General features: G+C 38.6%; 1 protein-coding gene across 1 annotated transcript in view; it reads left to right on the plus strand.

The window, feature by feature from the left end:
• Nucleotides 1-26,238, plus strand: part of VAV3 (vav guanine nucleotide exchange factor 3) — a 412,369-nt gene that overhangs the window by 208,201 nt on the left and 177,930 nt on the right. Inside the window, exons 10-15 of the mRNA XM_043460478.1 lie at nucleotides 4,630-4,725; nucleotides 7,882-7,950; nucleotides 9,586-9,672; nucleotides 12,971-13,056; nucleotides 14,567-14,699; nucleotides 15,404-15,513. Coding sequence (XP_043316413.1) covers nucleotides 4,630-4,725; nucleotides 7,882-7,950; nucleotides 9,586-9,672; nucleotides 12,971-13,056; nucleotides 14,567-14,699; nucleotides 15,404-15,513 — 581 coding nt within the window. The remainder of the gene's footprint in view (nucleotides 1-4,629; nucleotides 4,726-7,881; nucleotides 7,951-9,585; nucleotides 9,673-12,970; nucleotides 13,057-14,566; nucleotides 14,700-15,403; nucleotides 15,514-26,238) is intronic.

Genomic DNA, 26,238 nt, shown 5'->3' on the forward strand with positions numbered 1-26,238 from the left:
TTTGAAAAATGATTATTTGTGTGTTATATGAATTGTCATTTCAGATACATTATCCATATGTTTGGATCTTCTTAAAGTTCAGGTAGCGATGTATAATCCACTCCTAGGTGACAGTGGGTGGCTTGGTTGGCCTTCTCATACCCTCCTTGCTGCTGATTGTTGGGTTTCACACAAGGTCAGGTGATAAACAAGGAAAAATAGGTAGAGGATTTTCAGATAGAGCCCCTTCACTGTTGAGCATATCTGGTCTGATTTCCTAACTCATAATTCCCACAAAGGGGAACTGTTGGTGAGAAAGTTTGCACATCAACAGGCTACCAAGTAACTGTACTAATTTTATATCATAGATCCTTCTTTCTTACCTCTTACAATCCCTTGATGATGTGGATCTTGTGTCTGGAGATGACTTGAGTCACCACTGAATGACATCCTTACCACCTTATTTGCTGAAAGGGCTTCTGCTCCTCTTTAGAGAACCGAGCCTCCCAAGTTCAAAACTGTAGGACATCTTGAGTCAAAATAAAATATGACTCAAGTTAAAACTTTACAGCTTACACAGTGATTACCTAATAAAGCTACCAGTAAGGCAGTATTTTTAAAATAAAGATACATAATTCTCGTTCAAGAGAAGAGTCAGCAAGTGGTCAATCAAATCTTCATTATATTCTCAACATTATTTTTGAATGTTACTCCCCCTTCTTTTCAGTCACTGTCAAAATTCTGCTCAATAAGCACACCTTCAATCTCTATAGAGTTATAGTTTCTGTAGTCATTGTAAATCTTAGGGAAAGAGAGACCCTCAGACTGAGTTTGAAGGCTGAGTGTGAGGTGATGCTGGTTGTCTGTTCTCCAGCTGAAATGTCCCTATTTCTAACCATGGGCCTGATTTGGAAATATTTAATCAAATACTTACTATAAGCCTTCAAAACATAGTCTTTGCTAAAACTGTCTTCTGCAAGTCCCAGCATGAGAGAGAGAAAGCTGCCTTATAGTTGGTTTCTTCCTGCCTCCCTCATGTCTTCTGTTTTGTGGTTATTTTTATTCTTGACGATTTCTGCTTTTTTTTTCACCCTTATTGTAGAACCACAGTAACATGGGGTAAAGGGTAATGGAGTCCCTTTACCTTGCTCTAAAAGGTGGCTTACCACTATTCCAATTTCTATTCAATTAGGGTTAAGAGTTGAGGCTAAGCATTTGACTGGATGTTGTGGAAGAATCATTTCTACCCTTTATTTACTTTCAATACTAATAAGCATTTTACCTTTAGGAGATCTCAGCCCCCCGACTGTAGTTAATGCCAGCAGTGTTAGATTCTTTACTTCTTGAGCCTATAACTTAGAACTTGAATTAATTTTACCCCAAAAGTTTTAAACTGATTTCCATACATAAAGTGAGTTTTAAATGTATAACATTTTTGTTCTTAATATTGTGTTATGATGGCATAACATAACATGTGTAAGATACAACCTCAGTTTCCGAGGAACTTAAAATTCACCTGGCAAAATGAGACCCATTCATTACAATAATATTAGCAGTTTGACCTCCTAGTTGAGACCCATGATCCAGAACTTGCTACAAGCTATGGAAGCAAGAAATCAGTTGAAATAGTTATCCATCCAGTGAACTGCAGCAATTTACAAGACATAAGCTAACATGTCAGGATGTGTCCCCAGTTCTTGCCTGAGAGCTCTAGTCAAACACTCACTAACTCAATATGGTCATTGGAGCTAATGGTATTTGTTTCTATATTCCTGATAATATATCTTCCATGTTCTGGAAAAGCTAAGTATGGGCAAAATGGAAATAGGAGAGTATTTTCTTGAATACAACTCCTTCCATGAACTGGAAAATTCCTTGGTCTTGGTTATGTAATTGTCTGAGGATTTTGGATTTACTAGGTTGCTCACAAATAAAAATATTTTTATGGCACCTTGGTTTTTTTTTTTTGAATGAACTCATGAATATGTGAGCAACAGTAAAATCAGAAAATCAACCCATTCAAGGTCATACAGGCAAGAGTTCCCAAACTTGATTTAAATTCAGGCTTTGACACTACAAATTCAAAGTACTCTCCTCAAAGTTGTAGTTAACATCAAAAGAGTGAACCAGTTAATACTACTTTTCAGTAAACTTTTAAGAAAGTAGAGTGTGAGATTAAAAAAATAATACTGGAGGCTTTAAAAACTTTGATTTCAGTAGTGGGTTTATATTTTAGCAAATTTTTTGAGTCAGTCATTCCATTTCATTCATTTCAACTAACAAATTCTTAAGAGGTATAAAAATATATTAAGTTTAGTCACTCAGTCATTGTCTGACTCTTTGTGAACCCATGGACTACAGCATGCCAGGCCTTCCTGTCCATTGCCAACTCCCGGAGTTCACTCAAACTCATGTCCATTGAGTCGGTGATGCCATCAAACCATCTCATCCTCTGTCATCCACTTCTCCTCCCGCCTTCAATCTTTCCCAGCATCAGGGTCTTTTCAAATGAGTCAGTTCTTTGCATCAGGTGGCCAAAGTATTGGAATTTCAGCTTCAGCATCTGTTCTTCCAATGAATATTCAGGACTGATTTCCTTTAGGATGGACTGGTTGGATCTCCTTGCAGTCCAGGGGGCTCTCAAGAGTCTTCTCCAATACCACAGGTCAAAAGCATCAATTCTTCGGTGCTTCAGCTTTCTTTATAGTCCAACTCTCACATCCATACATGACTACTGGTAAAACCATAGATTTGACTAGATAGACCTCTGTTGGCAAAGTAATGTCTCTGCTTTTTAATAAGCTGTCTAGGTTGGTCATAGTTTTTCTTCCAAGGAGCAAACATCTTTTAATTTCATGGCTGCAATAAACTTCTGCAGTGATGCTGAAGCCCCAAAAAATAAGTCTGTCACCGTTTCCATTGTTTCCCCATTAATTTGCTATGAAGTGATGGGACCAGATGCCATGATCTTAGTTTTCTGAATGTTGAATTTTAAACCAACTTTTTCAGTCTCCTTTTTCACTTTAATCAAGAGGCTGTTTAGTTCTTCTTCACTTTCTGCCGTAAGGGTGGTGTCATCTGCGTATCTGAGGTTATTGATATTTCTCCCGGCAATCTTGATTCCAGCTAGTGCTTCATCCAGCCCAGCGTTTCTCATGATGTACTCTGCATATAAGTTAAAGAAGCAGAGTGACAGTATACAGCCTTGCTGTATTCCTTTTCCTATTTGGAACCAGTCTGTTGTTTGTTCCATGTCCAGTTCTAACTGTTGCTTCTTGACCTGCATACAGATTTCTCAGGATGCTGGTCAGGTGGTCTGGTATTCCCATCTCTTTCAGAATTTTCCACAGTTTATTGTGATCCACACAGTCAAAGGCTTTGGCATAGTCAATAAAGCAAGTAGATGTTTTTCTGGAACTCTCTTGCTTTTTCGATGATCCAACAGATGTTGGCAATTTGATCTCTGGTTCCTCTGCCTTTTCTAAATCCAGCTTGAACATCTGGAAGTTCATGGTTCATACACTGTTGAAGCCTGGCTTGGAGAATTTTGAGCATCATTTTGCTAGTGTGTGAGATCACTGCAACTGTGCGGTAGCTTGAGCATTCTTTGGGATTGCCTTTCTTTGGGATTGGAATGAAAACTGACCTTTTCCAGTCATCTGGTCACTGCTGAGTTTACAAATTTTCTGGCATATTGATTGAAATACTGTCATAGCATCATCTTTTAGGATTTGAAATAGCTCAATTGGAATTCCATCACCTCCACTAGTTCTGTTCGTAGTGATGCTTCCTAAGGCCCACTTGACTTCACATTCCAGGATATCTGGCTCTAGGTGAGTGATCACACCATTATGATTATCTGGGTTGTGAATATCCTTTTTGTATAGTTCTTCTGTGTATTCTTGCCACCTCTTTGGTCCATACAATTTCTGTCCTTTATTGTGCCCATCTTTGCATGAAAATTTCCCTTGGTATCTCTAAGTTTCTTGAGGAGATCTCTAGTCTTTCCCATTCTATTGTTTTCCTCTATTTCTTCCTCACTGAGGAAGGCTTTCTTATCTCCTATATAAAAATATATTAGGAAAGATATTATACATATATATTTATGACAATAATGAAACGACCCACAAAGCACAGAGAGATAGAACAATTTTGCTTGAGACTATTATTAACAGCCTAGAAGTAAAGCTCTTCAAGAGGGTGATGAATTTTGCTGGAAATTAGAGAAAGCACATGGCAGTTGGTGAGAACCGAATGAACCAAAGTCATGATGGTGGGGAAGGCACTTAATGGATCTGATGAATGGGACTTGTTCTTGATTCCTGGTCCATAGGCCTGCTTGGAGAGACTGGTAAAAGATTAAGTGCTAAGTGGAAGAAGATGCTGAAGGACCACTAGAGAAAATAATTTTTATGTGTAGAATAGGTCTATGTATTTATTCTTATTTAGATCTGCAAGTTTTGTTTGTTTGTTTTGGTTTTTCTTTGATGATACTTCCTCTTTTTAAAAAAGGGGGATCATTAAGGAAAAGAGCAAAATGTGTATTGTATAATAGCAACTTTGCTTATGGCTTTTGCATCTTTTAATGTTTGTATTATGACTTCCTTTGATAAAACTAACAAAGTTAAATGAAAAAATATATTTCATTAGGAATGTTCTAAAAGAGCAAACAATGGGAAATTTACTCTTCGAGATTTGCTTGTGGTTCCTATGCAGCGTGTTTTGAAGTACCACCTTCTCCTTCAGGTATGTAACTTACAATTATTTGTTCATTCATTAATTCAAGCAAATATTAATGAAACATCAACTATGCTCAGAAACTTGATATTTGGAGCCCCTTCCCGTTACATTTTTCAATTATGAGGATGGCTAAATGGGGAATAATAGAACAGCTGGAAAATTTTTCCTCCTTTTATGTGAAGGTAATTCTGTATTTTTCATAAAGCTAGGTTTTATGTCTTACAAACAGAAGTGGCTCCAAAAATTTTTAAAAATTTAAAGACATGCAAAACAAATACAAATATCTCTTCGACAACCAAGTCTTCTGTCAGCAGTAATCATTGATTAGAATCTCGATGTTGTGATACACTTGAGTTTTGGCAGGTTAATTGTGTTAGAACTTGTGCATTATAACCATAAATGAAAGAGAATTGTGTCACATTCTATGTTGCTTTTTGCTATACTAAATTATAATAAGACTACATTTATTTTGAAGTGATTCTTGTTATAACCCCAAAGCTTATGGTTTCCACGGTTAGTCTTCTAATGAGGGTGGAGAGTCTTATAAATTTAATTTGATAGCTGTACCAGGAGACTCATTAGTTCTGCTCCAAAGAAATGTCTTACTGTATTAGTCTGTCAGCTCTGCTGATGCTTGTGAAATGTCATTTTAAAAAGATCTACTACCTGTATGTGAATATAATTCTGAATTTGCTGTGCTTTATACATCTTGTATATTAAATTTCTTGAACTGTAGCTGCAAAATTATTAGTCATTTCTATTTTTGTTCTACTGAGAAATCAAAAAAATTCCAATCCTGATTATTCCTTAAAAATGCATTAAAACATTTATGAGACCTAAACTCAAAGAAACTTAATCAAATTGCATTTTATGAAAAAATAATAAGGAAGACTTAGGCAGTCAGTTTCAGAGATATGAAACTAAAAACATATCACAGAAGAAGATGATAATTTATTTTTTAACTTTGGGATAGTCAAATATTGATTGAAGAATTTAAAAGGTGCAGTTTTAAAGAAATACCTATTTTGGTCACTTAAAAGATTTTAGACTTACAAAAGTATAAAATATGACCATAACTTTCAGAAAATCAGTGAACTTTTTTTCCGCTAATTTCCCTTGGGTTGTTTGATATTTTAAATTTCAAAAGTATATTTAGTTCCATGATGGTTTTTTTTAAGTAGGGAAAGTTTTATCTGGGATACCACACTTAGATAAAAATTCTAGAAATGTTTTTCCATCTGAAAATAATGTAGAGTAGAATTAATTTGTCTACTGTTTAGAAATATGTGGAATACATGAGGTGTGAATTGAACATTTTCTACTTACTACTGTATTTTAGTGGGTAAATAATTTTTGAAATGCCTTATGACTTGCAATCACAGATTTATAAAATTAAAATATTGTATAGTGGGATTTGAAACTTTGAGAATACTTTACTTTTATTATTTAATAGAGGAAAAGTAAAAATAGAAATGAATACAACTCTAACAAGTTTATTATATTTTATTATACTTAACAGATTTGATGTTTGTAGGTTCTGTTTACTAGAAACACTAATGGTTTTGACTTCAGCAGACTTCTGAATGGCTTCCATGTCCCACATTATAGTGTGAGACTCTCAACAATATAAAACTGCCCTCCTCACACTGACAAATCTCACTGTTTAGATAGGGAAGATGAAAAGTAATTTGCCAAATACAATACAATGTGATAAGTATGCCAAAGGCACAAAGGTGGTACAAATAAAGATCTAGTTAATTATGGCTTGAATAGAGGCCTCTGTCATAGAAAGCTTCACAGAGGAGCTATTCTGGAGTTGAGCTTTGAAGGAAGAATAATGGTTTGACAGGTGGATTAGAGAGAAAGGGCTTTCAAGGAGAGAAAACACCATGCCTAATGGGATCAGATATTAGAACGTGTTTTGAGAATTGCAGTTAATTTAGTGGAAATAGGACACAGCTGGTTTGAATGGAAGTGAAGAGAGAAGTTGAGGGAGGTTTGTAGAATTCAGATCATGAGGCATCTATAAAGAATGGATGACAGCCTGAAGCTTTTGTGGGTTTCCCAGAAGTTCAAATAACAGGACCTAACTTACATTTAGAGATTTAACTCTGATGTCAGTAAAGTGAATAGATTAGCGAGGAAATAATGGAATAGTCAGTGGTGAATAGAGTAGTGAGGAAAGACTGCAAGGTGGAAGATGAAACAGAAGCCTATTTGAAAAAGAGCAGTGACTTGAACCAAGGTTGTGGCAGTGGGAGTGGTTGCAGGAGAAGGATAAAGTTAGCATCTACAGAAGATAGGGAGAGAGGGGGAAGAGTCAGGGGCACCTCTTAGGTTTTGGCTTAAGTGATAAAGGTTCCATCATTCAGTAAAACAAACAGGAACAGGAGTAGGAATGTGGGTGAACGTTCATTACATTTGGACATGCTGAACTTGAGGGTCTAGTGAGATACCAGGTAGAACTATTTAACAGGACATTTGAGTCTGGGACTTAGGCGTGAATTCTGGGTTGAGCACATTCATTTGAGAGTGAACTGTCCCACTAGGTAGTAGGTGATGCTATGGCAATGGTTGTGGTAGAATTCATAGAGTATGTAAAGTAAGAATAACAGAAGACTAAGGTGAAAATCTAGGGAATAATAACTGATTTCTAAGGTGCAGACAAAGAAAGAAGAAAGTTGAAAGACTGATGAATAGGCTGACATTTAAGATGAACTAACAAGTAACAGTAATGGCAGCAAATAGAAGAGCGTAATGCCCCTGAGACATAATGGCCTACATCCATGTAGGAGAGATGTAGCCATCAGAATTAAAAGTAGTAATGAAGGCAAGTTTGACGATGAATGAAAAGCATGTGTCAGTTGTCAAGAGGGGATCTTGCCTACCATCTGGCACATCTGGCAAGAGTGTCAGTGCGATAGTGGCGGATAGAATTCAAGTTCAACTTTGAAAGGAAAACTTTCTGACCGTCGTCTTGTGTTCTTCTGATGTCTAGTTGATCTTCTTACAGTTTGAAATTTATGATGAAAACAGAGCCTGGTTATGTCAGATTTATCACTTTATGGTGCAAATAGTGATAAAATGGTTTATTTGTAAAATGTTTTCTTTAGTTTTTGTTTTAATTGGTGAAAGTAGTACTAAACCATATCTTCCAAATAGGAGCTCGTCAAACATACCACTGATCCTATGGAGAAGGCAAATCTGAAACTGGCTCTTGATGCAATGAAGGTAAGACAAATGCACCATTAACTTGTTTGTATTTCTCATTCTTACTGGAAAGCAGTGACTACAAACTGCTAATACATATGTATGATATGCTAATAGATATTATAATATCTATAAGTATTTATGTAGTTTTATTGTTAGTGGGGAGAGCTGGGTATTTTTAACTGAAATTGATATCCTTGCATGGATTTAATTATTGGACAAAAACTAAAACCAAGAGGTATATTAAAATAACTTTTGTTATTTATGAAAGCATGTCCCCTTCCATAACCACCAGGAACGATTAAATAGAAAGGTTTTATTTCGCATTCTTTTTATGGCTACTGGTAGAAAATTGTTGGCGCTGATGACTTTAGAACACGGGTGTGACTTGTTTTCCTCAAGTGAGGATGTCTGCCAGGTTTATCTTCGTGGATGCTGTACATCAGTAAAGTGGATCAATCTGGGTTTCTATTTCTGGTAAATCTGAAAATTAAGAACTGTCGATACAAGTAGATAAGGACAGGCGTTTTGAACATATTGGGCAATGCATAAAACCCCAGTTTCCATGCTATGCTGGACTTAGACTTTGAAAGAAATAATATTTGCCCCAACTTAAAACATACCCAAGTATTTGTTCTGGAGACAAAATGCCAACCTGACTCTACTCAGAGCAATGCGTAATGCTTACCCGTGTCCCTGTGCGAATGTGTTAGCTCTGCTCTATAGCTGACTGGAATACCATGCCAGGAAGCAGCACACAATTACTTATTATTATTAAAAAAATGATACCAAGTTTCCAGTTTTTTAAGGAAATCTCTTATAGAGATATTCTATGAAAAAGCGGCCTTTCATTTAGAACAAAGTTAGGAACTGCTTTTTGTCTGAGTTCTGTTCCTGCTGTTGCAGATGAATATAAGAGGGTAGGGGAGAAAAAGAAAAAGAACCCAGAAAACAGGAAAAATCTGGAGCACCTGTAATAAAAATAGCTGGTTACAGTATGGAAAGATTAGCTAATGTTTCCTCAAATATGAGAAAAGATGTTTCAAAATCGGCAAAGGCGCATGGAAAAGCAAGGCCAGTGTTGTGCTCTTTCTTCATTTTCTCACTCCCTGGTTTCCCTCTTTTTTCCTTCCCCTTTATTAACTCTTTGAAATTGACCTGGCGCCCCAACTGAATGCTCCCCAGAACTAAGACACTTAATTGGTTACAGACAAAGCCCTGCTGGATTCATTGTCTCACTTTTAGTTACTTTCCTGTTGTCCTGTCTAATCCTTCAGGAGACTGTCCTCATTCTAACCCAGGTACAAGTGTGATTCCCTCAAGGTCAGCATTTGGAATTTGCATGCTCCCGACCTGGTTTCCTTTTTGTTGTTCCGCATGGCGGGGTATTTTGTTTGTTTAGTGTTTGATCTTCACTCTTCTCAAGGGTGTGGTAAAGGACAAGGCTTCAGTCTTCCCAGCTGTACTCCAGACAGTTTTAAATTGCTTTTGAGATGCAGCTTTGATTGACTGGGCTTTCATTTCATTGTCGTTGAAAAGTTATGGTGGTAACTTTTATCACTAATGAAATTAATGATGTGTTTCTTTTCAAACAGTGCTCATCTCTTGTCTGATCTTATCGTGCCTTCTTTTTCTCCCCTTCTCTTTATTCTTTAGGACTTGGCACAATATGTGAATGAAGTGAAAAGAGATAATGAGACCCTTCGTGAAATTAAACAGTTTCAGCTCTCTATAGAAAATTTGGTATGTAATTGTCATTCCATCCAGCTTCTCTAACCCACAGCTTGGGGGACATTTTCGGAGTTGTTTTGAAGAAAGAAATAGTTTACCTTCAAGTTTCTGTTGTTCTAGGATTTTTCTGACTTCTGTGTGACAGGGTCCACAGGGATGAATGTTCGGTGGCATCTGTGACACGTTGCTGTCCAGGGACCTTCTGCCATCGCTTGTCCCCGATCACATTGTGATGCCTTTGCCCCTCGTAGTCCCAACTCTAAACCCTGGATCCATTTTTTTCTCTTCTATCCTCACCCCCATACAGACTCGTGGTAGAGCCCTGTTAACATATTCATTTTATGTCTATTTACTGGGCGACTGCTGTGTGCCAGCTGTTTTGCTGGAGGCTGGGGCTATAACTGTGAGCAACATGATCTCAGGGGTGAGGAGACAGTAAAAAAGAGTTTAAAACTGCTCCATGGAGATGGATGCTGTGAACAGAGGCTAGTGAGGGGAGTCCTAGTTTACATAAGATGCTCAGGAAAAGTCCTTCTGAGGCATGTGTCCTTTGAGCATGAAGGATGAGAAGAAGCCAGTGGCATGAAGGTCTGTAGAGAGAGGATTCCAGGCAGGAGCCATGGCAAGTGAAATGCCCAGAAATCGCAAGAGCCAGGAGACTTTCCTAGTGGTCCAGTGCTTAAGACTCTGTGCTTTCAATACAGTGGGTACGGGTTCAGTCCTTCAATACAGGGGGTGGGGAACTAAGACCCCACATGCTGTGTGGCATAGCCAAAGGTAAAAATTTAAAAGAAGAAGCTGCTGCTGCAAGACAAGAGAGGCTGGAAATTGAGAGTGAAAGGAAGAAGGATGGGCCCTGAAGCGAGGGAGGAGGACAGGAGAACTGCGCCTGCAACCTTGGAGGACAGGGCCCTGAGGGATTGCAGCAGGAACAGTGAAAGGTTCTTACCAGCGGGTCTCACAGTCTGATTTATGTGTCAGGAAAACTCTTTCATCAGGCAGACCAGTCAGCATGCTGTTGAGGGGGTTTCAAGAGAGAGATGATGGAAGCCTGGTTTAGGCTGTGAGTAGAGAAAACAGATAAATGAATGGATTCAGGATACTTTTCTTGGTAGGGCAGTTTTATTGCTTCTTTTTCTGAAACAGCTTTGGTCTGTGTCTGTCTTTCCACACATACAGCCCTTCCCCCTTTTCAGGACTCCATCTGCCACCTTTCCAATCACAGTAGCCTCTCAATTACCTCTTCACATAGCTGTGTCTCCAAAATGTGGATTTCTCCATTCGCTTTCTTTCCCAAACTTGTCAGAATTTTGTTACCTTTGGGATTCAGGCAACATTCCTTAACATGGGTATTTAAGGTCCTCAGTGATTTGGCCTTAATCTGTATTCCTGAACGTATCCAGCTAATAACTGCGCACATACTTTACATTGCAGCTGTCCTGCTGCATTGTAAGGGCTCTGACTTACCCCACCTTGTTTTTCGTTTTCATTTCTTGTGTGTGTGTGTGTGTGTGTGTGTGTGTGTGTGTGTGTGTGTGGTGACACGGCATGTGGGATCTTACTAATAGTTCCCGACCAGGGACTGAATCTGTGCCACATGTATTGGAAGGGTGGAGTCTTAACCTCTGGGCTGCCTGAGAAGTCCCTGCCATACATTATTATAGTTATGCCTTTATTATAATGCTGTCAAAGCCCAGAATATCTTTTTTCATAATTTCCTATCAAATTTCTTCGATGTCCAATTAAAAAAAAAAAAAGATTCTCTCCCTATCTGCCATTTCCCTTTTCTTTGTAATTCCATAGCACATTGCCCGGATAGCTGTTTTCATTATGGTAAAATATATTAAATTTGCCCTTTTAAATTGTACACTAGTTCTTCATCCTGCCTTCCTCCCAGCCCTGGGCAACCACCATTCTACTTTCTGTTTTTATGAATTATTGAATGTCAATACTTACCACACTTTTGTTTGCAAATATTTTCTCCGATTCTGTGGGTTGCCTTTTTACTCTGTTAATAGTGTTATTTACACAAAATTTTAAATTTTGATGAAGTCCACCTTTTCTCTTGTTGCCTGTGCTTCTGGTGTCCTAAGAAGTCATTACTAAATCCAATGTCATAAACCTTTTCCCCTATGTTTTTTCTTTAAGTCTTGTATTTTTAGCTCTTTGATTCATTTTGAGTTAGTTTTTGAAAACAGTATAAGGGCCCAACTTCATTCTTCTGCCTGTGCATATCCAGTTTCCCCAGTACTGTTCATTGAAAAGGCTCTCCTATCTCCCACCAAATGGTGTTGGCACTTTTGTCAAAAATCATTTGACCTTTATATGAGGCCTTATTTCTGGACATTCGGTTGTATTACATTGGTTTAGATGTCTGTGTTTATGCCAGTTCCACACTGTTTGGATTACCATAGTTTTGTAATAAGTTTTGAAATCAGGAAGTGTGAGACCCTAACTTTGACCTTTTTTATGATTGCTTTACCTATTAAGGATCCTTTGTGATTTCATATGAATTTTAAGATGGAATTTTCTGTTTCTGCAAAAAACAAAAAAACAAAAAAACAACTAATTTTCATAGGAAACATTTATCTTTATACTCTTTTGTAGTACAGTTAATTACATATCTTTTTATTAGAATGTAATCTCATAGATGTTACTGATATTTTCAGTCAGTTCTTTTATCCTTTAGCACCTTGTAGTTTAGGTGCTCATAAATACTTAAAACTTCTTATTGTCTGCCTTTGGGGAAGTGGCTTATTATTTTTAATCATTAAGTCAGGACTTTTCAGTTTTGAGATCTTAGCCTCAAGGAAGCCATCCTTGACTCCCTAGACCAAATTAGGTCCTCCAGCTACGCATGCTGCTTCTGCTCTTCCTTCATGCAATCACACATTTGTGATTATATACTTTGGTGAATATTTGTGACCCCGTTTCATGAGGGCAGGGTCTGTATCATTCTGTCCTGTACTTATTACAGTGGCTAGCACACAGTGGATGCTCAATAAGTATCAGTTGTAACTTTCTTGTGATTTGCATTATTCTAATTAATTCTCTCTTTTGGTAGCTAACTTCTCCATTAGGGTTGTAAGTAAAATTAATTAATGTCTTCAATATGCCTGCTGGGATGAACATGGACAGGTTGTTTTTGAAAGTGTATCATACAGACTTGAGCTTTTTAGAGTAAATGTGCTAAAAAGGTAAAATGATAAAATTTGCTCTAAGGAAGTTGTGCCTAGAAAATATCCTCACATATTTATTTCTGTCTTTATGTGATTATGAAAAACTGAGACATGTACATTTTCTATTTTAGAACCAACCCGTTTTGCTTTTTGGACGACCTCAGGGAGATGGTGAAATTCGAATAACCACTCTAGACAAACATACAAAACAAGAAAGGTGAGAAGTATCAGTACTTACTTTCAAAACAAGTTATTAGTATCAGGAGATTGAGAAAATCTTAAGGACGTTTCCTTTAGGATAAAGGAGTGAAATAAAGGAACAAAAATAAGGGAAGAGACCAATCTGTGGCTTTTTAATTTCTATGGACATGTTAGGTATTCCCTTCTTTGTTCTGGTATCTGTTGATTTCCCTAAGTTTGAGTTCTTCAGAAGGAAAAGAAACATCTAGAATGTCAGCTACAGTAAAAAAAAGTACACATTAAAATGAGGGTAGCAATAAAGCAATAATAGCGTAAAAACACAATTGTTTAATTTTCCTTTTTGGTATGCATTATAAAAGAACTAAAAGTAATACAACATGTCTTAAGAATGAAGTCCAAATAAGGGCCATTTAGTGAGATTTTCTTGAGGGAAGTATGTAGGTGTATTCCTTAAAGATTAGTCAGCTTGCCTGGTGTCCCTAATTATGTATATATATGTGGTGGTTAAACGGATGTATTTGGTTGAAATGGCCTTTTTCTGGAACTTTAGGAGAATAGAAAGTTAACCAGTAGGGGGCAGCATCACTCTTGCGTCCGCCTTGACACCCAGGCTCAAAAGGTAGGTCCCAGGAGAGACACATCCTTTTAGCCTCTCCCAGAAAATAGGCTTTGAAAGTGATGCAAGTAATAAGGCTGTGTGAATGTCTCATTATCACAATGTCTATGTGTTAATCACTGACTCAGAGTTTTCAAAAAGATACAAGTGTTAGTGTTGGATGATAGGATTGATAAGATTTGTTTTCTCCCTCAATTGCATTGCTTTTAATAAGATAGAAGAGAAATATCAAGGTGTAAATTTAACCATGATTTCCGTACCTCACACTGGGGTCATGCACCACTCAGTTTGCATTTCAAGTTGTCCGTTAAAACATGGGAGCACAGGTTCCACAAGTAGACCCAAGGGTGAGCTCTGCTTTGCAGCCACTAGCAGTGTGAGCCTGAGAACGTTATCCAACTGCTCCGAGCCTCGGCTTCCTCCTCAGCAAAATGACATTGTTGATAATACCTACCTCAGGAGATGGTCCTGGGGGTTTAAATTAAGTGAGTCATCTTTGTGGAAGGGATGAATGCGTCTCAAGGCAGTCTAGCCCACTCCAAGTAACAAGGGTAGACATTAATTGCTATTGTTGTCATTAATATTTTCCCATAAGTGTTTATGTTTTAAACTGGAAGAAAAAAGTACTGGTTCATGAACAGTGCTTTATGACTTCATCGTTCCTGGCAGCAGCCCTGCAGCATACATATTATTCTTGCTGTAATTTGGCCTGTTTTTTAACTGTGGAAACTGAGGTACAGCAGGGTTATTCATTTAGTAAAGGGCAGTGCCAGGACATGCGGTTCATTCTTTCAGTCTGCAACATTGTCTTTCTCTTTAACTCACGGGATAAATTAAATTTTACCTGGGAAGAGTTAACACATGTTCTTCCAAGCTATTTAAATAATCAATCTCTCTTGCTCTCTTTTAGGCATATCTTCTTATTTGATTTGGCAGTGATTGTATGTAAAAGGAAAGGTGATAACTATGAAATGAAGGAAATAATAGATCTTCAGCAGTACAAAATAGCCAACAATCCTACAACTGATAAAGAAAATAAAAAGGTAAATTCTTGGAAATGAACAACTGTAATTTACTTGTAACTTTGACTATTCAAGGAACATATGCTAATACAGTAATGTGGAAGTGAAAGTCACTCGGTCATATCCGACTCTTTGCGACCCCATGGGCTACACAATCTATGGAATTCTCCAGGCCAGAATACTGGAGTGGGTAGCCTTTCCCTTCTGCAGGGGATCTTCCCAATCCAGGGATAGAACCCAGGTCACCCGCATTGCGGGTGGATTCTTTACCAGCTGAGTCACAAGGGAAGCCCAAGAATACTGGAGTGGGTAGCCTGTCCCTTCTCCAGGGGATCTTCCTGACCCAGGAATCGAACTGGGGTCTCCTGCATTGCAGGTGGATCCTTTACTAACTGAGCTACAGGAATGTGAGAGGCAGCTCATCGATCCAGGTCTGTTAGTTTCTTTCTAGAGGTTAATTAGAGACAAGCCTCTGTGAGAAATAATTAGACAGTGCCACAGGTGATATGATCCTCTCTAATGCCTTGATGAACATGGCAGCAAAATGCACTTGGCATAGCAGTTGTTATAGATAGGAAGCTGACTACAATAATCTTGATTTTCACAGTTTGATGATAATGTTATGAGAGGTTTTGTGGATGATCATGGTGGTGTTTTAGTGATTTGAAAACACAATGTTATTAATGAATGATACCTATTAACCTGAGGAATATTAATTTTAACAGTGGTCTTATGGCTTCTACCTCATCCATATCCAAGGACAAAATGGGTTAGAATTTTATTGCAAAACAAAAGATTTAAAGAAAAAATGGCTGGAACAGTTTGAAATGGCTTTGTGAGTATTTCTACTTTTAAAAGTGCTTTTTTTCTACTGCATAAGTCTCTTATGAACAGTGAGCTACCAGTAAATGTACTGTTATGTTCGTAGAATGTGTACGGAGGTTGTGAAAACGCTGAGCATGAGTGTGATGCTACTGGGCTGTCAGCTTGGTAACTTTGGTCTCCTAGGAGAGATGTCTTGGTGAATTTCTTCAAAGAAAAGAAAGAGGGAGCTCCAGCCTTCTGTTTGACTTTCTTCTCATGGGTGTATTTTAACTCTTTAGCTTTCAGCAGCTTCTGAAAATTTTAATTATTCTACTGATAAACTTTTAATGTAATTGCCATGTTTTGTATATGTCTTTAAGTAGAAATACCCCCAGATACACACACCCGCACACACACACATATTCATACATGCAAAAATCTCATTTTAAACAGATTAGTTTGTTCCTCCTGTTTGTTTTTAACTCATTTCTCTTTTGAATTCTGGGTAAATTGCTTGAGATAGTCAATGAATGCTTTCAGGGCCTAATTTCTCTCAGTGCTTTTTCCTTTTATTAAAGTGGAGACTCAACAAAGAGGTAGGAAATAAATCAGACCTGTTTCAAAGGGAATGGTATACAGAGATGTAATTATACAAGAATATGTCATTATAGGAGTTTTTTTTTTTTCCAGTTTTGAGGTTCATGGATTAAAAGGTGTATAATGACCCTTGTAATGGAAACATATAGGTCACCCTGAAACTGAAACTGGTAGCAGAAGGTGAAATTAAGGAAAAGCACTTTTGTGATTTGCTTCGTTTGTATTCTAACATAATTTACCTTTTGCAGACAAATTCTATTGGATTTTTTGTTTGCTTTTTCCTTTGCTTTGTTTTTGGAAATGCTTATATTGATATAAAATGGAGATAAGATTAGAATATTTTATTGCAGTTCTTGTGAGAAAAATAGAAATTTTCCTTGGATTATTTTCTCTAAAATTCTGAAAGATAAGATTGTGCAGCTAAAATAATTTTAACCTTATAGGCAATTCTGGGTTCAGCAAAATCCCTTGTCAGGAACTGGTCTGGGTTCAGCAATAACCCTTGTCAGGAACTGGCTGCATAGTCTTAGCCAATTTATTTAACCTCTCAGAGCCTCAGTTTCCTCCTTGGTAAAATAAGAATAATGATATTTTGAATTCCAGATACTATGTGTCAAGTAGTATGGTGGCCAGATAGTACAACAGCAGGATATGGTGTGAATAGCAAGCATTATCTGTTGTTATCACTGTTATTTAATATTGCTTTGTACTTTGGATCCTAGTACCCCTAGGGACTTACAAAATCAGAATACATCTTTCAGTATACTATTATAGTTTTTTAAAATGTATTGTTATTGATTACAGTAATTAAAAGAGCTTAGTATTTGCATGCGTCCATAAAATGACTATTGTATAGGGACCTCTCTCTTTCAGGGCACAAGTGATGTAGTTGGTGACCTCCGCCCATTCTCTGATGAGCTGTGGGCTACTTCGTAAACCAAGTGTGCTGTTTTAGAGAGGTTTCAAGTGATAGGCAGTATCTGGACTTGAGCAGTTGGGACTGGGGTGACAGGATGTGGGGTTGCTAATTATGTGCAAAGGCAGAGTTGACCTTAACGCCTACCAGCAAAAGGTGATCCTCACTTTCGAGGATCCTGTGAAGAAATAACCACAAACTTCTGTTACATAATACTGACCAGAACTTAGTCGTGTGGCCATATCTGACAAGGGAGTCTAGAAAATGCAGTCTTCATTCTGGACAGGAGTATGCTTGGCTATGAATCAAGGTTCTCCTATTATGAAAGTAAGGAGAAGTGGGTACTTGTAGGCGACTCTCAGTCCCTGCCTTAAAGGTGTATCCGTGCAGGAAGAGTATGGGGAGGTTTAAATTGTTCTACCACAAGCAAGATGGCTGCATCACACACAGGGAAGCTCGGTGGAAGTCTTTATTGTGAGCCTCATCCAAGCACCTCAGCAATGTAATTAAACATCCATCGTGACTATTTGCATTTCAGAGTACCCCTGGCTGCCCATGCAGATGATACCTTTTCTTGAGAATTGCTCAAAGTTGAGGGCTTCCTTAAGCAGAGATTATGCCGCATATGGCATGTGAATTAAAATTAAGCAAAATAAAATTAGGATTTTATTCGAGCATCAGAATGTTCCATTATTTTGTTTCCTCCCTTCTCTTTTGACACTTGTTATGCAGGAAAGCCCTGCTCCCAGCTTTGTAAGAAAGGTCTTGCTTGTCTTGTGCTCAGAAATGTAGAATAATCTAGGTAAGTCTGGGCTTAAAATTTTGCTTATGGCTCAAATTTTTCTATTTTACCCATCATCTAAAGTTCTAGTACTCTTATTCTGTAAGCCATGGAGAATAAAAGAAAACTAAGAAGGCCTGCAGCCTTCCTGATAATACATGATAAACAGCAAGCCTTGTGTCTTGATGCAGACTATTTCTTCAAGTATCTTTAGCATTTAACAGGGGTCCTGTAAGTCCCCATACAGCATTCTGGAGTGTTGTTTTAAGGAACTTGGGGGAGGGAGGCGTTGGTGGGAGGGTTGCAGGAAATCAAAGGAGGTGATATTTTAAGACTGATGAGATTCTTGCCAGTTCTATTTACAGAAGATGGCAGTTCTGCTGTTTATAGGATGATTGGATCATTTTTATTTAAAAAAATTGCAAATCACCTTTAGGGAGTTTAAAATACTGCTCTTAATTTAGAATATTAAAAAGGATCATAGAAAAGCATGAACACCAATAAACAGTAAGAATCTGGTAAACGCAAATCATCTCCCCAGAGCTGACCTAAATCGCAGCATCTGTCTTTGCCTAGCACTCCCCTAAGCCCACTCAGAAGTCATGTTGTCTGACCTTCTTTGGCCATAGCCACTTCCAACATTTAAAATACGCAGTGGACCACAGCAGAACTTGGCAAACCTCTGGAAGAAAGACTTCACGGAGAGAAAAGCATCAGTGACCCACTTGGATGGGGCAGGAAGAAGGAAATCTTTTTTTCTTTTTTTTTTCCTGTGAGAAGTGATAGCAGGACTGATTGCTCTTGAGATTTTGGTGAAACAGTTTTTGAGTCAAATAATGTTCGAGAGCTACAGTTCTTGGGATCCCACTCTAAAAAATACATTTAGATCTTTAAAAGCCTGATTGATACACATTATTTATTCTTATTTCCAAAAGGGCTTTCTCTCACTCTCTTGCAAATTCCATTTAGTTATGTGTGCAATAGGATGGCAAATGTATCTATTAGCTTAAGCTAGTTTTCCTAATAACGTTGGTAAGTGCGGATGTGAACACTGCCCATGGCCATGTTAAAAATATCGTTAGGAAGCTGGACTTGCTTGGTGATGCACTGGTAAAGAATCCACCTGCCAATAGAGAGGACACTGATTCGATCCCTGGTCCGGGAAGATCCCACATGCCGTGGGGCAACTAAACCCGTGCATGCCAACTACTAAGCCCAGCGCCCTAGAGGCTGTGCTCCCCAAGGAGAGGAGCCACTGCAGTGAGAAGCCTGCGCCCTGCAACTAGATCGACCGTGGACAGCAACGAAGACCTAGCTCAGCTGTAAATGAGTGAACAAATAAATAAAAGTTGTTAGGAAGCCCTGGACATGTTTTCCCCAAATCCCTTAAATGTTTTTAATGTTTTCTCCTGTTAGATTTACATTAATAAACCCTGTCATACTCATTTTGTAGCTCAGGAAACGAGCAATCGCTGGAGTATTTCAGCACATTTGTACAAGTTCAATGCTATATCATTTACAATAGGGTTCAGGATCTTAATTCACAGCATTTTCTTTATCCAGGAAGTGCTAAAATAAGCACCCGGACTCAAATCCTGTTATCTAAAACTGGAGCCAGGTTTCTTTTTTCTTTTTTTTTTTTTGTTCACTGTGACTAGGAATCGGAGGATCAGACGGTGTCCTTACATGTTCCAGAAATAAGTCCAAGTTGGGTAAAATATGATATAAAAGAATTCAGTAATAGAATAAGAAGACTTTTAAAAGGAAGAGTTAAAGAAAGAAAAAGTAGAATGAGGGAAGATGCATTGCATATGGCAGCAAGTGGTAGATTCTGAACCAGCCTCTGTAGTGTTTAATTGAAAGGAACTGAAAGGTCCTTTTGCGTGCAATTGCTTCTGACTTGACCCAATTTTGAAATTCTAGCAATTTATGTTTACTCCCTTGAATAAGGAAAGCCCCCTGGAAGATGCCTATGTCATGAAAAAGTGAAAGTGAAGTCGCTCAGTCCTGTCCGACTCCTTGCGACCCCATGGACTGTAGCCTACCAGGCTTCTCTGTCCATGGGATTTTCCAGGCAAGAATACTGGAGTGGGTTGCCATTTCCTTCTCCAGGGGATCTTCCTGACCCAGGGATTGAACCTGGGCCTCCCACATTGTAGGCAGACACTTAACCGTCTGAGCCACCGGGGAAGTCCACGTGTCATGATCACCGTAGTATCTAAGATTTCTTCATTGTGTGCCGTATGCCAGGCACAGTGCCAAGTGGTTCATCTAATGAAAAATAGCATAGGGACCAGTAATGTCTGCTAATACAGGAGCCCACGGTATACATCTGTTAAATGCTAAGACTATTGGGAGGGGAAATGAAGGGAGAGGGCGTATGGAAATTCTGGAGCTGGGGAGGGGCTCTGGGACCAGGTGTCAATGTCATCTGTGGGGGACAGCCTCCAAGTTTCATTTCCCAGGATGAACCCCTGAAAGGCAGTGTTCTCCCTGTGTGGGCTGGGAGCAGGGGTGGAACTCCATCCGCGAAACTCCACCAGTCGAATTTAATCTGAGCCACAGTGTGTCCTTCTAATTTATTCCCCATTTACTTCCAGAAGGAATTTGAGGTCACTCACCATAAAAAGCACACATGCCACGGAATTAAAAAGAAAAATTTAAATAATCAGAGGTCATACAGAACAGTGTTTCAAAGCATTTTCCTCAAATTCTGGCTCCACTAAACAAGAACATTTTCTTGAAATTCACCTTTTGGAGTTTGACTATGAAAGCAATGCATATGTTTTTCACATTTTAAGTAGAAAATTATATTTTATCCCATATAATTTGTTTTAATCTAAAGGTATTGCTCAGATATTCTGAATACCAGAGGGGTAATTATCAAAGGAAATTGCATTTATTCTCCAAATATTTATTGAGCACTTTGCCTTGTTGCCAGACACCATTGGAAGCCCTGGACATATAGCACTGAGAAAGCTATTGCAGTTGAATTTAATTACTGTAGCTTCTAAATGCAATAATGTTCAGTTAATATACAATGGATTGGATTTCAAGACCGAACTCTTGATATTTCTATCCAAATAGTCTCTTCCTCCCAATCCGATCTATTCATGTATAATTAGATGGAAGGTCAAGATTTGCCTTTCCCCTCCACATGTAGTCAATTTCTCACCAGTCTCTGCAGATGAAAGTTGACCTCTTGCTTTTAGTCTTCACACTCACCTCCCTGGTTTAAGCCTTCCATGTCCCTGATTAGCTTCTGCATTCCCTGACAGCTCCTTATCAGTCCATTTTTCAGGAAGCTTCCAGGGTAATCTGCTGTGTCCTGCCCTACTTAAGACCCATTGTTAGCTATTTATGGCGCTTCGTATACTATCAAAATTTTTACCAGGACCTCAGAAGGCCCTGCATGGTGTTTTATACCACCCATCTCTTCAGCCACAGCTCACACCTGTTTCCTGTAGCCAGATTGAGTGTGTTTCAGTTTTTGGAGAATATGCACAGACCTCAGGCATTCAACCATGAGGTTTCCTTACCAGGATAGTCTTTCCTCTAGCTCCTTGAGTAGCTGCTGCTTTATCCTACCGATCCTGGCTTTAAATATCACTTTGTGAGAGAGATCTCTTCTGACCACTATGCTACGTGAGTAACCTTACCGCCACTAGTCTTCTCTCACAATCGTAATTGTATGGCCAGACAAAAACTATCCAAGTGTAGTGTTTGTAGACCTGAAATCTCCTCCTTGTTAAAGATGTCTATTACCTCCCTGCCCTATTTTGCCTATATTTTCTCCTCCTAAAGAGTAAGGATTTTTTATTGCTTATTAGAAGAGAAGCTAAAATGAATTACAGTGGATAATGCTGGGAGAAGGGGAAAAGAAAGCTTCATGGGTCTGGGAATGGAAAGTTTTAGGTTTTGGGTAAGTGAGGCTCTGGAATAGCTATGGGGTCTGAGGGTTTTGGTGAGGGGAAAGGGGACTTTTGAAATGCATTTCCATAGACTGTGAATCATAGTCCTTTTGGTGTTCTTTGAAATGTTAAGAAAAGAATGAAATTGCCATTGCTCTATTTTGGTTGCCCTGTGTTTATATTTAATGTCTCAAGGCTGAATTGCCTGGGCCCTTGGATTCATGGCATTACTATTAAATCTGTGTATTTCACAGATGTTCTTCTAGTGGACTGAAAACACCAAGAGGGCAGGGATCTTGTCATTGTTATTCTCACCCATGGTCATGCCTGGCACATGGTGGATAATCATAGTTCTTATTGTAAATCTGAAATTATACTAAGTTTCCTGAGAACAGAGGCAATTAAAAAAAAACACAAAGACTTGATGAATTAGGAAATTCTTACTGTCCAACAAAATATCATAACAGTCCTCAAGGGAAAGAAACTTTTACTAGTATGATAAAGACTTTAATAGTCTTCACTAGTAGAATTGACTAGTAGAATTATCATCCTAGTAAAGGTAAAGCTTTTCTAGTATGATAATTCTAATGTTACTAGTATGATAATTCCAATGTGGATTCTTAGGTAAGAGACACTGAAAAACATGTTCTCTACCAGCAGCGTTAGAGTTTTTGAAATTCTAGAAGTTGATGTCATATATCATTTTTTTCTTAAGTAAGCCTTCAAAAATGAAGTTACTGTTTTTTGAAGGCATTTGTATAGACACCTAACTTGATGCTTCCAGACTGTTTCTTTTTGTCCTTCTGGATATGTCTTTTTGGTAGTCTGACTCAATGCTTGAATGGAACTTAGAGAGCCAAGCAGAATGGCTGATTTTCACATCACCTATATTCTTTCAAGTAATATTGATCTGATCTATACTTCTGCTAAAAACTGCAGAACAATAAGCAAGTCATATGCTATTGGAAGCCTCCTTGCCTCTAGGAGACACAAGGGGTATAGAACTTGAACCAGTTTTAAGATCTGAGGTGCTCAAAGCCAGCCACTTCCTTGTATTTCTCTCTGTCCCCACTCCTGATTCCTTGTGACCTGCACACATTTTTTCCACCTGTCAGACTCAGAAGAGAGGCTTCACTCCTTTTCCGTTTTGCACCTGAAGGCCCGTCCCCATCTACATTTCATGATCCTGATGGGTATCACAAGGGGGACTCTTTTCATGTGCTTGTCCCCTCTGCCATTTCCCTGGTCTCTTTAACCCCTCAGTGGCACCTGGAGTGTGACCCTCCCCACCATATGCTGCTCCCCACAATGGACCATGATGCCTGACTTCACTGCTTCTCCTGTGAGGAGTGGCTGCAGGTCAGAGCGAGCCCTCCCCTAACCATTGCAGGATTTGGAGGAATAAAACTGTGGTACTTTGCACGTCAGTTCGGGATTAAGAGATCTGGTGAGTGTCCCAAGAGAAGTGGCCTTTGTTGTTGATTGATGAGAGGCCCATGTTTAGAATATCAAAGGTTTGGCAGCAGATTTGACATTCTATTGTGCAAATACAAAAGACTGACTTTGTTTATATTTTTGTCCATTGACGATTCCTCCAATATCGGCACAAAGCTAAATAGGAGAATTCTATAGCAAGTCCAAACTGCTGCTACTATGGCTGCTACTAATACTACATCGTCATTACTACATTACTAGGATAATAATAATACTGATTCTCTCTCTTCTTCCTTTCCTTTCCTCTCCCTCCTCTTCTTTGTTCTCTTCATTAAGAGGTCTGTTGGGTTCTTCTTAAACACATAAATAAGTGTCTCTTGAGACTGTGAATTTCATCTCTTAGAATAGGGGCCAGAAAGTAAATATTTTCAGCTTTGTGGACCATGTGGTATCTGTCACAACTCCTCAGTTCCATCACTGTAGTAATAACGCAGCCATAGATAATACATAAGTGAATGAGTGTAGTGTATTCCAGCAAGAGCAATCATGGGCTGTAGTTAGTGATCCTTGTCTTACAGCACAGAGGTGAAGATATTTAGGCCGAGGGAATCTAGTGAGTATGTGTTGCCACAAAAAGATCTTGGCTGTTTTGGTGCCACACCATGGCTTTTTGTAGAAGTATGATTTTCTAGTAGAACTAATTCTTGTTTAGGTCATCATGACAATTTAGCTACAAAATATTCTCTACTCCACCAAAACCAGAACAAAAACACCTGGATGAATTCTATTAATATATATTTGGCATTATTTTGTACTGTTCAATTGAATATCAAAAATGCTCTTCAGGTATCTGGTTTCATTAAGCTGTATTATGTGGTTTATTGGAAAGGACTGTGAGGTCCCAAGAATCCAGGCCAGTAGCAGCAACAAGGTGAGCTGGTCTTTACTCAGTAGTCGACCCCATCAGCAAAGATAATTTTCTAGTCAGTGATGATTCTTTGTGCTCTTGGAGCATTTTCTTCTTACTAGGAGTGCCACTTGTACCTGTTATTTATTCCAAAATTCCCTCTTTGGAGAGCTCACTGAGGAAGATGAGAAGGTGTGAAGGAAAGCTGTGGTGATGTCAAGAGTTGACCCAAGGGTGAGCCCTCTGGGCGAGCTGTGTGTAGGGGTGACATTTGACTATGATAACAGCTGCTTTGGCATTTTCTTGGTGTTCAAACCCCATCTCTCTCTATTTGGAGACTGGTAACCTTACAGGCATGACACTTCCCAGGTGGCTCAGTGGTAAAGAAACCGCCTGTCAATACAGGAGACACAGGTTTGATCCCTGGGTCGGGAAGACCCCCCGGAAGAGGAAATGGCAAGCCACTCTAGCATTCTTGCCTGGAAAATTCCATGGGCAGAGGAGCCTGGCCGGCCACAGTCCATGGGGGTCGCAGAGTCAGATGTGATTGAGCAGCTGAGCACGTACACAGCCTTACAAGCACAATTGCCAAGGTATCAGCTCATAAAGCATCTCTAAATTTGTCTGCTCACATGCTTTTTTGGTCTCTGGAGAAATTATTCACTCTAAAAACAACCTTTTATTCTTTCTTCTTAAAAGGCTTTGGTTACCAGTTTTTAATATGAAGAATTTGTTTATGAATATGAAATCCACGCTGACATGATCCATCGTCCCCAGGCTGTGCTGAGCCTCCTGCTACTGACCTATTCACAGTAATCTCCCAAGTTGAAGGCAGCACAGCTCTCGCTGAATCTAATGTATTGTCTATAACCTTTCAAAATTGGCAGTTAAGTCAGTATAGGGAACTAAACCGCAGCTTCCTGACAGCAATAAAAAGGAAGTAGGACATGGGACAGTGCTCAGAAAAATCACAGCTGTCATAAAATGGAGTCTTTCAGTAGCCTGTTGGACCCAGAAACATGCAAAGGCATTTCATGCATGACAAAGCATTAGTAAATATTAAATAGTATTCTTGTTCTATTATTACCTCATGGAGACCAACCTCTCTCCTTCTTCTCTGCTTATATTTAATACTGACTTGACATTTTTCTGGCATTCCTGAGCATGCTTATAAGGAAGGAGAAGCCATAGGCAGAAGGAAGAATGAAGGATAGATGCCAACGTTTCCATCAACAAATAAACGTTACTCTGGTTAAAACTAAATGCAAATAAAATTAAGCTGAATTACTGTGTTGGTGTCCTTGAGCTTTTATAACAGAGCCTTTGATCTATTGTGTGTGTGTGTGTGTGTGTGTGTTTTCTTCTTTGTATATGAGAACAATAGGACTACAAGCAGGAGAGTTTAACTGGGCGCTGGTGGTCACTACTGTCTCCAGATTGTCTGGGTTAAATAGGAATTAACACAAAGAATAGTTTGTTTTGGAACCGTTTGTTGTAATGAGTCAGCTTGTATATCGCTTCCTCTAAGAAAATACCATAATCAGTGAATTCTGTAATGGTAAGCAAGCTTTAATTTACAAGTCTAAACCTAATAGTACAGTTAATGTCACATGTGCTACTTTTGAGGGCTTCTCTGGTGGCTCAGACGGTATAGAATCCACTTGCAAAGCAGGAGACCCGAGTTCAATCCCTGGGTCAGGAAGATCCTCTGCTACTTTTAAGATATTTCTTGATAAGAGATTGTTAGATCATAGGCATTATTACCTGGGACTACCTAATACAAAATAAGTTGCCGTTGAAGGCTGGCCATCCTCACAATGAGAGCCATGAGAGAAACTTCAGTTTTTCTCTTCATGGAATAGTAAGCAGTAGCAGTCTAGTTGGAGAGATAGTCATACTTGAAACAATTACTGAATGAGACTGAATACTATATATCTGTATTCATTCGTTTTTTTCATGTATTTATTGAGCATCCCATACATGCCCAGAAACTATTCTAGGCACCAAGAATATAGTGGTGAGTAAGACAAACTCTTTTCTCTCATTGAGTTTTTATTCTAGCAAAGTTTATATTTTCAAGTCAGCATTATAATGTCAATGCAAAGCAGTGATAAATTGCAAGGTACATGAAAGAGCTTATACACATTATTTTGATGTGAGAAGAATGAAATTAGACATTTGAACACAGAAAAATCCAGTCCATGTGATGC

This window comes from Cervus canadensis, chromosome 2 (assembly GCF_019320065.1).
Source record: "Cervus canadensis isolate Bull #8, Minnesota chromosome 2, ASM1932006v1, whole genome shotgun sequence".
Taxonomy (NCBI): Eukaryota; Metazoa; Chordata; class Mammalia; order Artiodactyla; family Cervidae; genus Cervus; species Cervus canadensis.